Raw genomic sequence first — 15,145 nt, 5'->3', positions numbered from 1 at the left:
CTTTGAATAACTTTCAAAGTTTTCCAGAGTATATGTGCACATGCACACACAAACACACACACACACACACACACACATACAACACACACTTAGACTCTATATATTTTCTTTGCAAGTTTTACTCGTTATACTGTAGAGCAGTATTACTCCAGCTTTTCCGGTAATTGAAGCCTGAGGAGCCAACTGTTGAGCAGCAAATCAGAGCCCTGTTCCAACACGGCCAGCTCAACCCGACTCATTAATTTGTCTTCTTTGCTCACAGTGTGTCTGCCATTTTTGAATGTGACTGTTGCCTTTGCATTTCTAATAGAATCCTCACTAAAATTTACATTTAGCCTAACATGCAGGAGCCTACCTTCAGGGTTTGAAATGAAAGGTAATCATGTTATATTGTATCTTCAGGAGGCCTCCTGTTTCCATTTTCCTTAGAAATTTTATATATTGTGACTTTCATCAAAAAGTGAATGAGACTATTTGGACATAGATAAAAACAGGATTTTGAGTAACTTATTCAAAAAGAAGGGCATTTCTGTGCAATTATTTACATAAATGGTAGCATTTCAAAAGCTTTTATAATACCTACAGGAATTATTATAAACCCATTGTTCTCTGCTAGAATATTCCCAGATAAGTATTTTTTTAAACACACAATTGCATTTGAACTCTAGCTCTCAGAGCTTCACAGTCAAGCAAAGTCTAAAATAAATAAACGAAGTTGTGGCCAAATTCAAAGTCAAGTCATTCTGCATCCTGACTTGTTTTGATCCTGACTTGTTTTGTTAAGAAAGATAAGTCAGAGGCTGTCATGTGCTTTTAAGCAAATAAATAAATAAATAAATAAATAAATAAAAGATGAGCTCATTTTCCCCCTTTAACTTTGTGTATATATTAAGCCAGAACTAGATAGGCAGGCAGAAAACTCTTCTTCAAACCCATTCCTTCCCTGATTCTGAGAGGCAGCAAGATTAACGAATGAACACATTATAAGTAATTGTAGCAGTAAATACCATTATAATGTTTTTTAAAAAATATATATTTTAATTGATTTCAAAGAGGAATGGAGAGGGAGAGAGAGACAAAAATATCAATTGTGAAAGTCATTGTCAGGCTACCTCCCTTATACTCGAGACTGGGGATCAAGTTTGAAACCCCAACCAGGAATCGGACCGTGAACTTCTGGTTTATAGGTTGAAGCTCAACCACTGAACTACAATTATAATGTTTTGAGTATGTTATTGGTAATGCATACAGCAGCAGGTAATTAATTCCTGGAAATCAAAATCTTGGCCAGATTGCTGACTCTCTTTCATATCATATGTTCCTAGGAAAAAACTCTTCTACTTCTAGTTACTCATCTTCAAACGAATGATTTTATGTGAAGTCTATTGTTAAGCCGCGGCCCTTGTGGCCTCAGGTTCAAAGACTTGGAGAAAGGGCTGATGCGCAAATTAATTACACAAGACAAGAAATATAAATTTGGAAATTATGGGGGAAACCAGTTGTGATCTTGGTGCAAGGGACCAAGTTCCACTGAGTCTCTGTTCCCATCTGCTTTTATTTACTAGAATACACAATTGCCTTTCAGAAATGCGAACAGACATATGGAAGGTGATGTTTGGTAAACAGTAAGATTATCAGGTTGGGGGAGTTTGTTTTAGGCCATTGAGTCAGCAGTGGGTAATAAAATGCAGATATTCATCCCTGTGAATATCAAAAAAGCCCATTCAGACTTCTTGCATTTATAGTAATTACTGTTGATCTTGGTTCCCAGCAGCCTATAATATTGGTCAGTGATCATTGCTATAAAAAACAAGAATGCACTCTAGCTTCTTTAAGCAGAAGGGGCTTATTAAGTGGTATAAAAAGCTCACAGAGTATTGAAAAGGCAGAACAGGTGGACTCTGTTTTGGAGGTTGCACACCTACTGCATAACTGGCCTGCCATGGGAAATTCTGACTTTACGATGATCCAAAGGAGTGGAGACAGAGAGCTACTGCCACAGCTGCTGACTCCAGAACCATACATTTCTGCTATGATCCACATCTGCAGAAATGGATGTGTAACATCAGCTTTTCCTCATATAAGTCATTCTGAACAATGTCTTATGCAAAGAGCATCCTGTCAGGGTAACTTAAATCATACATAGATCTTGGCTGCAGTTGAATCTTTTAAGTATAGTTTTTAGTTTCCCAGCTTTTGCATGTCAGGAACATATGCAATGAGGGTGTTTGGAATAAATATTGTATGAGCTTATCCACAGCATCAGCTGCATCTGTCACAGGCTGACATTTGGCCATTTTTCTCAAATATAGTGGTATAAGTAGTCTAAGTAACCTGCAACATTGTGTTAAAAGTAATGGGAATAACAGATTTCCTTTTCAAAATCACTTTTGACTATAAAATATCTTAGAAAAATTATTAACATTGAATTTACAACATTTAATTTTACAAAAAATGATACCAGTGCATATTTTATATAAATAGGATAATCATTATTATTATTTGTAATGAAATTACATATGTAATCACTATATATTTAGACATTATACAATAGCCATTTCTAGTACTTTTAAGAGAGGAAATTGTGTATTATAGAAAAATATCTTCATCTTGCAAACATCATGAAAACCTCTGCATAATGTATCTTCATATACAGAGAAGATAAGCATGGGTGAGTTTTTTGTGTGTTTTTTTAATTGAACTTATTGAGGTGACATTGGTTCACAAAACCATACAGGTTTCAAGTGTACAGCTCAATATGACGTCATCTGCGCCCTGCATGTGAGTTATTTTTAAACATAGTGAAGGAAAGTATTTAGCGTTATCCTCTAGAAAGCGAGTTTTCTATTTGTTCCTTCACGAAAGAAATTGGAAGATAATTTAAGGTTCAGGGAAAAAAAATAATCCTAGATGACTGTTTCCCATAGTGACACATTAGGTAATTGCAGTCCCATTTTTCTGGAAGTAAGATAAGTCACCTTTATAAGTCTTCTTTAAATATTAAAGAGCAAGAGGATCCAGTATTGTAACAAAATTATACAACAAATACTTTTCCCTTGAGGAGTCTTAAAATTTTAAATATATGCAATGTAAATTGAATGTCATGTTGAACCCCCATCCCATTACTTGGCTTCCCCAGTGACTTTGAACAGTGATCAACACCCTGCAACTGTTTTTAAGTTTTACCTTCACCTATTACCCATCTCCCATGTGGCTATTATTTTTACGGCTATTTGAGGATACGTTTACTATATTGAAAGACACGAACATTAACTATACATTTTTGACAAATTGTTTTCCTCTAAATCAGTGGTTCTCAACCTTCCTAATGCCATGACCCTTTAATACAGTTCCTCATGTTGTGGTGACCCCCAACCATAAAATTATTTTTGTTGCTACTTCATAACTGTAATTTTGCTACTGTTATGAATCGTAATGTAAATATCTGATATGCAGGATGTATTTTCATTGTTACAAATTGAACATAATTAAAGCATAGTGATTAATCACAAAAACAATAAGTAATTAAATATGTGTTTTCCAATGGTCTTAGGCAACCCCTGTGAAAGGGTCATTCAAAGCTGTTATAAATAATGTGAGTAAGTACACAGGTTCATTTTTCTAAGTACTGAGATATATTTCCCCCTAATATTAGGCTCTCTCTTACACACACACACACACACACACACACACACACACACACACTTATAAATTCCTTTTGATTTACATAAGCAAGAATTTCTCTTTAATCTACACATAGGCGTAAAATTTGGGGTTACAGAGAAAGAAGTATGATCCCACATATAAGTTGTGTATACAACAGAGTATAAATGAGGAAACCTATGTAGTTTGCTAAGCTGAGGTTTGACCAAAAAAGCTGCTTCAGCAATGTAGAATAACTCTTTGATAACTAAATAGTATAATTTGGGTAAACTTAGCATTATAAAAGCTGTTGTAATTTTAAAAACTTTGGCTCATTAGCTTTAAAAGAACAAGACATCTATTATCAGCTTTATTGTTGTTTGTTTTTATATATTTTTTTAAAACAATCATCTTCATGAACATTTTGACATAACTAAACATTTTGAAAAAGGTTGGAACGTCCTAATACCACAACCCTTTAATACAGTTTCTCATGTTGTGGTGACCCCCAAACATAAAATTATTTTTGTTGCTACTTCATAACTATAATTTTGCTACTGTTATGAATTGTAATGTAAATATCTGATATGCAGGATGTATTTTCATTGTTACAAATTTAACATAATTATAGCATAGTGATTAATCACAAAAATAATATGTAATTATATATGTGTTTTCCAATGGTCTTAGACGACCCCTGTTAAAGGGTCATTCGACCCCCAAAGGGGTCGCGACCCACAGGTTGAGAACTGCTGCTCTAGGTCTTAGTTTATGAGAGTCTCCCAAATCTGGGGTAATACACAAAGATGCCTGCTGGAAAATTCAAGTCCCAGTCTAACCACTTCAGTTTGACGCCTCTTGTTGGTGTCTCCATAGTACACTCAGGTAGAACTTCTCAGTCCAGTCTCCCACCGCAAAGCCTACCCCACAATAATTCAAACTTGTGACCCAATATGCATCCTTCTCTACCTTTGTCTGAGTGTGTTGATCATTCCACTCTCCAAAATTTCTTCTTCTTCCGACCACCCTCTTTTGTTTATACTGATATCCGCGTCTAGCATTATTTTAAGTTCTTCTTTGAGTGCCTATCAACTTGGCCAGCTTTCCAAATGTTTTCTTTTGGAAAAGAAGCTTAATCTTTTAAAATATGTTTGATTGATTTCAGAGAGGAAGGGAGAGGAAGAGGGAGAGATAGAAACATCAATGATGAGAGAGAATCATTGACTGGCTGCTTCCGAGACGCCCCACACTGGGGATCTGGCCTGCAACTCTGACATGTGCCTGACTTTGATTTTTGGGAATCAAACCTGTGACCTCCTGGCTCATAGGTCAACACTCAACCACTGATCCACTTGGGCTGGGTGACGCTTAATCTTTACCATGATACCATGCAAGAATTGTTATAAACATTGGTGAACTTATCCGATTGTGAAATAGAGCAATTTTAAATTAAGAATCTATTCTTTAACTTTCTGGTATTTATCAACCTGAGGGTGTTTTTGTTTGTTTGTTTGTTTGTTTAATTGGAGGCAGTTTTTCTATGCAGAAAGACTAATAGTAGTTTCTTGGGTATTAGTATTAGGTTATTAAGAGTTATAATTGCAAAATCATAGTTTTATTATAGTCTTATTCAGCTTATACAACTTTTAACTTATTTATAGTGCCAATAAGCTAAATATAAAAATTGGACAATAACTTTCAATTTTATGGTTAATAGTGAATCAACCAACCTCTACCTTAAATAAGAAAGTGCCAGGTAATGACAGATTATAGAAATGCAGTTTTGGGGGTTTAAAATAGCTTCTATAACACACATAGCATTTATCTCTGACTTTCATCATAGAGACTAAGCAAATAGGTCTCTTTGGGGTTAACACATGTTGATTAATTTATCCATTTATTTCCATGAAATATTTCTCGTTATGAATAATATTCCTTGTTCTGATTTACTCTGTGATAAAAGAGTCATGCAACTTTCTTCTAAGTGCTGCATAGTGTGTCCTATCCTTTTATTTTTAACCTATCTGTGTCTTTATATTTAAAATGGAAACAAAAGGTCTTATGGACAAAAGGGAAGCTTTCAAAATAGAGAGGAGGCAAGGGGGCCACATTCTTTCTCTGTGCCCAGATATTCTGCTGGACAACTACTTACCAGCTTTATCTTAGACATCAACTACCAAATCTGGAAATCCTTGGACCTGTGGGAAGTTACAGTTCCCCTGCTGGGGTGGAAATAGAGTTTTGGAAAAGCCCATGGCTTAAAGTGAACTTTAGCTTGGCGTCTCCTACTGTTCTGAGAGGAGAATGAGGACAGGGTTGTTCAGGCAAGCCAGAGTCAACACCCATGTTCATTTTTTAAAAGCTATTGCCTCCAGCATCATGTTGGCCTTAGCTGTGCTCTCTTCTATCTCTTACCCAAACTTTTAATCTGGAGTAACATGGCATATGAAAATCTTGAAAGATCTTTGACAATGTGAATAGAGTATTTTACTGAAAGAAAAGCAGAGATCTTTCTTTTCCAACACACTGGTGCTAGAAACATTTACAGTTGAGTTTCAATCATTGAAGAACACAGGGTTAAAGGCAAGAGCAAGAAAACATATTTAGATCATTTCTATGAAACTAAAAATATCATTAAATAATATATGTCAAGATACAGTGTTTTAGCTTCAATGATTTAATAGTGATTAAAATAGCTGGTTGTCATGTATCTGTATTATAAAGGAGAGCTCATTAGCCCCTTTTCTTCATGTGCCCGTGAAGAAAGTTCTGCTGTTATGTACTGTTGAATCAAGACATAAATATTAATGTTAGTTGACTTAACTGTTGTAGATTTCTTTGTGTGTTCTTTTCAGAAAAGAATACCATCTAATTTTAAATTAGATATTGAAATACAGGCTAAATAATTTTTCAAAGGTTAATGTGTGAAGTATTTGTAGACGAGTGTGTATCAGGCCTTAAAGTATTTGTAGATCAGAAAATGCCATCATTATCTAATCTGAACTTTTGTATGTATTATCTGTAGGTTATCTGTTTGCCATTTCGGTCAGAAAAATAGAAGGATAAGTTTCACTTCACATATACATATGTGTGTGTGTCTATGTACTAGTATGTGTAAAAGTAGAAAAAATAATCTGCCATTTAAAAAAGTATGTGTTCATGACAGCATGCATATTTAAACATTATTTAGATCAGCAATTTTCAACCTTTTAAATGTCATGGCACACATGAACTAATTACTTAAATTCTGTGGCACACCAAAAAATATTATAATTTGCCGATCTGACCAAAAAAATTAGTATAATTTTGATTCATTCACATCAGACAACTATTGTTGTATAGACTATTGTCATTCTTTTTTATTTGATAATCTAAGGGAAAAAAAGGTCAGTGCCCTTGACTAAATAGTCAGATAATGCATGTTTTAAAATTTCTTACAGCACAGTGGCTGAAAATCCACTTAGATTATTATTATAGGAGACCAATGGTTGCTTCAGCATTTCCTAGGTAGATGAAGCTCATTAGAAATAATACGAGAAAGAAATATTATAAATTTATAGATTATTATTATTATTATTTATTTGCTGAGAAAATCTTGTAAAGGGGCCACCCTTTTATTTGCAATTATGCAATGATATAAAATTTAGGCCACTTTTTTATTGTAAGAAAATGCAACATATACATTTTGCATGATTATTTTTCAATTTAGATTCAACATTATGGATTATCTATATATTCTTGTATGCTATCCCAGGGCATGAGTTCTCTAGATATATGCCATTTATCTTGTCTTTAGGAGGGTACATTTTTATTTGCATAGGCACATCTCTTCTATATGCCATAAGTTTAGTAAAAATGGATCAGCTGAAATTGGTTTCCCTAAGCAATATTGCTTTTTGTTTGGAAAAGAGACCATTGCTGGATGGGGAAGAACATGAGACCTGATTTGCATCAGTGCTGATTGTGTTCAAATTGTAAAATTCATGGACTCTTTAACAGAATAGGGAAGATTAGAGGTGCACTCTATTTCAGCTCTCATTCAACAAATGTCTACAATTCAGCCCACTAAAGAATTGTAAGAAAGCAAGCATTGAAATGTTACATTGGAAGAGTGTGTGTTCCAGTCAGGTACCCTAGACAAGTCTTAAAGAAGAATGGCTTCTACTGTGTGTCTGTATGTTAATTTTGTCTTTCACATTAAGATTTATATTTTATAGATTTGCTTTAAGATAAAAGAAAAAATAAGCAGTTCTCACCATGGGATACTTGGTAACTGCTTTTTCTCTTCCATTCTCTTATTTTGGGGATTTCTCTTTCTTATCAGCAGTCTTACTGAGTGAACTGAAGTACCAGCCTCTGTTATTACAGGCATTTCCTTTTGTTCAGGATAAAATTCAGTGATAACTCCTGTGGGAAGTGATGGACAGGGAGGGCAACCGATTGCTGTTGTTAAAGGGAAATTAGAAATAGATGATAAAACTCACTAAGTGTTTGAATCTCCGCCTCCCAACTTCATCTCCCCAAATAACAGTTATAAGTAGTATAATAAAAGTTTTATGTTTTTGTCTTTTTGAAACAGGGCATTTTCCATATCATGCCAAATATACAGTTAATTTTTTATTAAAAAATAGATTTGCAAGTCAGCTAGCATATTGTCTTTGTTAAAGAATGCATACAAGTAGAATATGTATTCAAATAACTTTCCTTGGTTCCCAGGTACCATTATAGTGGATAACATGCTGATCAAGGGGACTGCTGGGGGACCAGACCCCACCATCGAGCTCTCTTTAAAGGACAACGTGGACTACTGGGTGCTGCTGGATCCCATTAAGCAGATGCTGTTCCTGAACAGCACGGGCAGAGTTCTGGATAGAGATGTTAGTGATTCCTTTCTTTATTATACTTTACGTGTCTGCATGTGTTTGTTGATATGATATCAAATTTTCTTTATATAATTTGAGTTTACTTTTCATGTCCATCAACAAAAATTTTTTTATCTCCTTAAAAATAGGAAAGGGAGGGGCCATCCGTGTCTGAGAGAACCATTATATCTTTTATCTGTCATCCTGGAAGCTCGTCATATTTCTGAACAAGAGGCTAGAGCAGGGGTGAGCAACCTTTTTGTGAGTACGTGCCAAAACCAGCGAAATCTCTGACTCAAAATTCTTCTGCGTGCCAACCCTAATTTTTTGAGAACATGTTACGCCTACTTGATATCTCTTAAGGTGTACGTATGTGAAGAGCCTTGAAGAAATAATAAAATTCATTTGAGCGGCAAAAACACAGTATATGATGATGAAAAATACATTTATTTTTTAATGTATACATGTACACTGATAGTCCGACAGAAAACTTTATGACTCCGTTTGATATTATCAGTGGGACTTTTGCTGCTGCATCACTGATGACAGAGATTTTACATCAGGTTTATATTTCGTGACCTTCAGAGATACGCACGAGCTACTACTTTCATCCACCAGGCTACTCCTATTTGAGACTTAACAAAATTCATCACTGAGAACAAAGATTCACAATTGTAAATGCAAGTTTATAAGAGAGGATTTTGCCTTATAACCCAGCCAGTGTGGCTCAGTGGTTGAACGTCAACCCATGGATCAGGAAGTCATGATTCTCTTCCCAGTTAGGGCCCTTAACCATGGTGTGGGCTCGATCCCCAATAGGGGGCATGCAATAGGCAGCAAAAGTTACTGGTGTGCCATGTTTGGCACACGTGCCAGGGGTTGCCCACCCCTGGGCTAGAGTGTTCAGAATAAAGGAGTGGTAACCTTGGAAAAGTAGGATAAACACAGTGATGATCCAGGGTGAGGGGTGGACATGCAGCTAAGTGTTGACTTGAGGACAGAGAGTTTGGTGGGAACACTAATGGGCGGCTGCTCTTACCAGCACTAAGCATTGGTTGAGAGAGGAGTTTGTAGCGATGTGCCTGTAGAGCTGTGAAAGAACTAAAAGAAGGTGGGCACAGGTCTCCTGGCAATGTTCCTGTCGAATCCTTCCAGTCCAGTCATTCTCAGGCAGCATGACCTAAGTAGCACTATGTTAAGAACAGCTCAGTTACCAAAGTCATTGAATGGCTCATCTCTGAAACAGTTTAAAAACTTGAGTGTATTTATTTTAATGTAACTTTATTCTCATAAGCAGTTCAGTCTTGTGAGCAGGGAAGAGTATGTGGGGAGTAGGGGTTTCAGTACTAGCAGTAATGTGCAGGACTTTGGGAAAACTCAAGGAGGATATCTAAACATGCCTACTCCAAACTTTCTAGTTTATGAAATTCAAACATTAGATATTCAGTGAACCTGAATTATCTCACCACCTCATTCAGGATTTGTGATCCACTTTACAATATGGTATAGACTAGATGATCCCTAACCTATGTCACATCTAAAATTCAGAGTCTTTAAAACTTTGTGGTGAGGTGGGCAATACATAGGATTCTCCCACCAGGATGGGCTGTCTTCGTATACTTGCACATTTTGTATAGGTGGGTATCTTTGTATACTTTGGGAGATCCATAATTTAGCTATAATTGAGCAGTGGTGGCAGATTTGAAATGTGGGTAGCAGTAGAGAATAGGAAAGAACTGTTGGGCTCAACTTAGGGAGAATAAGTCATCCTTAATTGTCCCCACCCCTCCCCCCTTCACAGCTCCCACTATGTCCTTTGATCACAGCAACATGCATTATATACCACAGTGTACAATTTTGGCTGGGTGGCTAAGAAGTTGTAAATGGAATAAAGACATCTGCTATCCTCAATTGTATCTTCTTAATTTACCTTATCATAAATCCTACTTTTGTAAAACCAATCTGCATAATGGCACAGATTGGCAAACTGCATGATTCCCCACACCCCCAGCTGCATTATTCACAGGCATCCTTTACTGGCCCTATTTAGGGACATCCATATCCAAGCTACATGAATTTTATAACATGTTAGGGGAATTATAGAATATTTATCTATTTGAGACCACTGTCATTTTATATTTTGAATCCTTTAAAAAATCACCTTATAACCCAGCCAGTGTTGCTAAGTGGTTGAACCACATGGATCAGGAAGTCATGATTCTCTTCCCAGTCAAGGCCCTTAACCAGGGTGTGGGCTCGATCCCCAATACGGGGCGTGCAGTAGGCAGCCAATCAATGATTCTTTCCTCTCCTTTCCTTCCTCTGGAATCAATAAAAACATATATATTTTAAATCACCTTACAGCTGATTATGATAATTACTGGTTCACTACTAAATCACTTTCTTTTGGGAACTTATTTTTTATATTAAAATCACACTAATAGGTCTGAATTATGAGTAGAAAGAAAGGATATCCTTCTGTATAAATAGTCTTCCATCTCTCCAGCCTATAAAACTGCTTAAATTTTAATTATTTACCAAAAATTATATTATTTCTTAAGATAAATATCTGTTTTCTTAGTATTATTTTTGTTATTTCTATTATGGGCATTATTTATTGAACATTGGCTAAACTGAATCTACATCATGGGAATACACTTAAAATTGATTTGGCCTGAAAGTAACAATGCAAAAATATGCACATGTATCATTTAAAGAAAAATCCAGACTGGTTCATTAACATAATAATGAACATTAAGTTCCTTTCCATTTAAAATGTTATTTTGAATTAGGAAAGCTATGGTCAAGTTAAACTTGCAATGATAGTTTACAAATTGAAGTGCTGTCAGTGGACAGTTCATTAAAATTAGTTAAAGATGATGGAGACTAGGTCATCTAAGAATATTACATGTAAAATGAATATTGCAGAGGAAAATCTGTGCATTTGGAAAAAAAAAAGACCTGCTCACATACATACTTGCAATGTATTTACCATTTAGCAAATGCACTTATTGAAATAATGGCAAGACATTGAATAGAAGATGCTCTAAACCTTAGTAATATGAAAATTTAAGCCTGTATAGTTAAATAAAGTCACGCCAAAGAATTAACATCACCATCTTGCACAGGTACTTTCTTTTGGTGGTTGGACTTACAAAACCTGAATTAGAATAGATGCAGGACTTGAGGCTTCCTATGGGTCGGGACATGGTAGCCCTCCAATGTTTTTGTTTGTTTTTTGTTGTACTTTGTTGCTATTGCTGTTTTCATTGTTATTGTAACATATTTCACTGGTCCACTGTTCTGGTGTACACGGTGTTTACATGAGGACAGTTTAATCTAGATAATATAAATAAAGCCCATGCCACCAATTAAAAAGGAATCCAGGTTGCCAAAAACTTGTTATTTCATATCAGAGAATTCTTCTTGAATAAATGTGTGAATTGAATTAAGTTAAGTGTTAGAAGTGTAAGTGTAAAAACAGTATGAAGAGTCACGTAGAAGAAATAGAAGTATAGATGTAGTGTAGAATAAATTGAGTAGAAGTAGTAGCAGGTGTAAGAAGAATAAGAAGAGTGTAAAATACTGTCAAGTTTAGACCTGCTAGCTGGTAATGGAGGCCATCAAGTTAAAGAGCAACCATAAAAGGGGGAAAAAGACAACCTGATGTATAGAAACTGTTAAATGTTTATATCATGAATATATTGGATCATTAAGGAATATTTCACCAGCATTAGATTTCCAAGAGTCAAGGAAAGAATGGTAACAGGCCGAATGCACTTTTTGACGTACAGATTTGTCAGTAAGACTTCATCTTTGGGAGGTGGAGCACTTAGTCAGTATTCTGATCAAATCTATGAACTCATTTCTCAGGGAAAAGTTTATGTGCACATCAATAAATTATCTGCAATTTCAAGAGTTTCACTAACTACCAAGATTGCACAGAGCTCAGGTTACAGAACTTGCCTTGGGTAAATACTCTTCTTTTATTTAATTTTCAAATTATTAGAGAATCTTATATCTTTAATTAGTATTTCCAAACAGAACTAAGAGAAGGAATGATTATTTACCATATATGAACTTTTATATTATATCATACTGGAGTAACTTTATATATATATATATATATATATTTCAGAGAGGAAGAGAGAGGGAGAGAAAGATAGAAACATCAGCTATGAGAGAGAATCATTGATCAGCTGCTTCCTGCGTGCCCCACAACCTGGGCATGTGCCCTGACCTGAATCTAACCATGACCTCCTGGTTCATAGGTAGACACTCAACCACTGAACCATATCAGCCATGACTTGCTGTAGTCTTAATGATTTCTTTATATTTTAGTTACCTGCCATCTTTTTCATAACAGGAAGTAATATTCATGTGAATTGGGGGAAAATAAATCTTAATTTAACCTCTTATTTCAATGCATTTCACTTTGTCCTGTATTACCTTTTTTTTTTGAATTGTGAATTTATCTTTCTGCTGCTTTCAGGGCTTTTATTTTTCTTTTAAATCAGATGTAAATGCTTTTTTCTAAAAATTCTCAACCCAGTGTCCATCTGGTATGTGTGTAGTATAGATTATTGCTGCTGGAAAAGTTGTATCTAATCACAACTGGAAATTAGTTTCATTTAATTGTAAAATAATATAAACCTGGTGGTAAACATATCAAAAAAGAAAGCTCAAGTCAATAGAGGCTTTAAAATAGTGAGTAATTTAAAATTTCAATAAGATTTTTCATTTTCTGAAGATAGTAAATACATAGAAAGAAAAATCTTGACAAAAACCTTTTATTCCTGTGAGAATTGAATACATTTTGCCTTTGCCTTATGAGAAATAAAATCAATTCTTATACAGGTTTTCTAAAAACTTATTTTCTTCTAAATTATTTAGCCCATCAAATAACATCATTTCTAGAAAAACTCAATTCCCCTTAGATTGAAGATGTGTGCTATAATCAATACCGTAACATCAATAAATTCACTATAATAAACTTCACTGTGCATGTTGAATCCTAAGTGGTTTCCTGAAAAACTCCAAACACTATTTTCTATTTTTGTCTTTTTACAAATTACAAAGTTCATACATATTTGTTAGAAAGTTTTATTCCTTTACTTTCTAATGCAACTGTACTTTTCAAAGATAACCCCCATCAACTGTTGTTACCTATTATCCCTGTTCTTTATGTGTATCAAAACCTATAGACAAAGATATAAATATGCAAATATACATTCAAAGTATTATGTTAAACATTCATTTTTAAACTGGGAGAATAGTTGGCATGTCTATGAATGTATAAATTTTAGTTGTTTTAAATAATTACCCCCTAAATTTATACACACTCTTTTCTTTTTTGTTTGATGAATGAAGCAACTTAAGAGAATTAGAGAAAATAAAATTGCTATGACTTATTTTTTCCCACCAGTTATGAAAGATAAACCACCATTTCCCTAACTCATTCCTAAGGAGTTTGGATTCCCTAAACTCTCACTAATGGACTTAGTAGAACTACACTTGATATATTTATGACCTTCTTAAATAGCAGAATAGAATCTATTCCAATGTGAGATTACAATGTGTGTTATATATTAGCTGCAGGGAATTCTTGGCTTCAACATGATCCATTATGGTTGAAATTTATTGTACGCTAAGTTCTATCCATACTACTAACAGTTGCATAGGGAGCTGAAATTGAGAGTGACAAGAGTTCCAGATGACCTGGGTATGTCTAATTTATGGGCACTTATAGGACTAAGTGGGCTCCGTGCAGCATGCATTTGATCCTCTACTTGCAAAGATTGTGACCTTTCTGTCCTAGTGCTTCTACTCGTAGAATTAGAGGTTGAGATGAAATGTTTTTATAGGTCTCTCTTGCAATATTTAGAAGACAAATAACCTTAGGAGAACATGATTCAACTGATTGTCTTCCAAAAGGTGTGCCAAAGGCTAATAGTACAGGTATTTATTGTTTTTTACTTTACAATTGAAATATGCAGGCCAATAAAGCAAACACTTAAAAATCGGTAGTAAAGAGGTCGTCTAATTCAAATTATTTCCTGAAAACTTTGAAGCTCTAGTCTTATCAAAAAATCTTTTTATTCTCCTCAAGCTTGCAAATTTTAATGAAGGAGCTTGTTTTATAGGATAGTCTATTCTATTCTGCACCATTATGGATTACTAGAAAACCACTACTTACATTGAAAACATATACTTTGTAAAACTTTGTATTCATCATTCTTATTTCAGCTCTCTAGGACTACAATGAATAAACTAAAAGATCCTAGTTCATTTCACAACAACCATTCAGATGTCTAGCAAATACTGTATGTTTTAGCTTAAACATCCTCAAATTTTAACACATACTTGAAAGTGTTCAGATTTCACATCTTATTCACCCAGAATATGGTGCTTATTATAATCCACCTGTCTCTGCATCTGATATGATCAATGAATATGAAGTATTATTTTTCCAGCAGCCCACTCACAGTGTCGGCATATAAACTTGATGTTCATTTTGCATCTAGATCATACAGTTATAGAACTAAGTTTGAAAACCAAGTAGACTCAGGTATACAGTCATCTGTCCTAGGCACAGTGCTGGTGCCTGTGTAGAGAGATGTAGCCAGGACTGAAACAACACT

The 15,145-nt window shown here is 34.9% G+C and overlaps 1 protein-coding gene across 16 annotated transcripts in view; it reads left to right on the top strand.

Annotated features, from left to right (window-relative positions):
* The window catches only part of PCDH15 (protocadherin related 15), a 537,899-nt gene that overhangs the window by 152,558 nt on the left and 370,196 nt on the right, over nt 1–15,145 (top strand). For all 16 annotated transcript variants that reach the window (XM_023764291.1, XM_023764288.1, XM_023764290.1 and 13 more), the window contains one exon: nt 8,359–8,519. In XM_023764291.1, the coding sequence (XP_023620059.1) occupies nt 8,359–8,519 (161 nt within the window). The remainder of the gene's footprint in view (nt 1–8,358; nt 8,520–15,145) is intronic.

This window comes from Myotis lucifugus, unplaced genomic scaffold, assembly GCF_000147115.1.
Source record: "Myotis lucifugus unplaced genomic scaffold, Myoluc2.0 scaffold_326, whole genome shotgun sequence".
NCBI classification, from domain to species: Eukaryota; Metazoa; Chordata; class Mammalia; order Chiroptera; family Vespertilionidae; genus Myotis; species Myotis lucifugus.
Note: the sequence above shows the minus strand (reverse complement) of the source record. Positions and strands in the feature narration are given on the sequence as shown.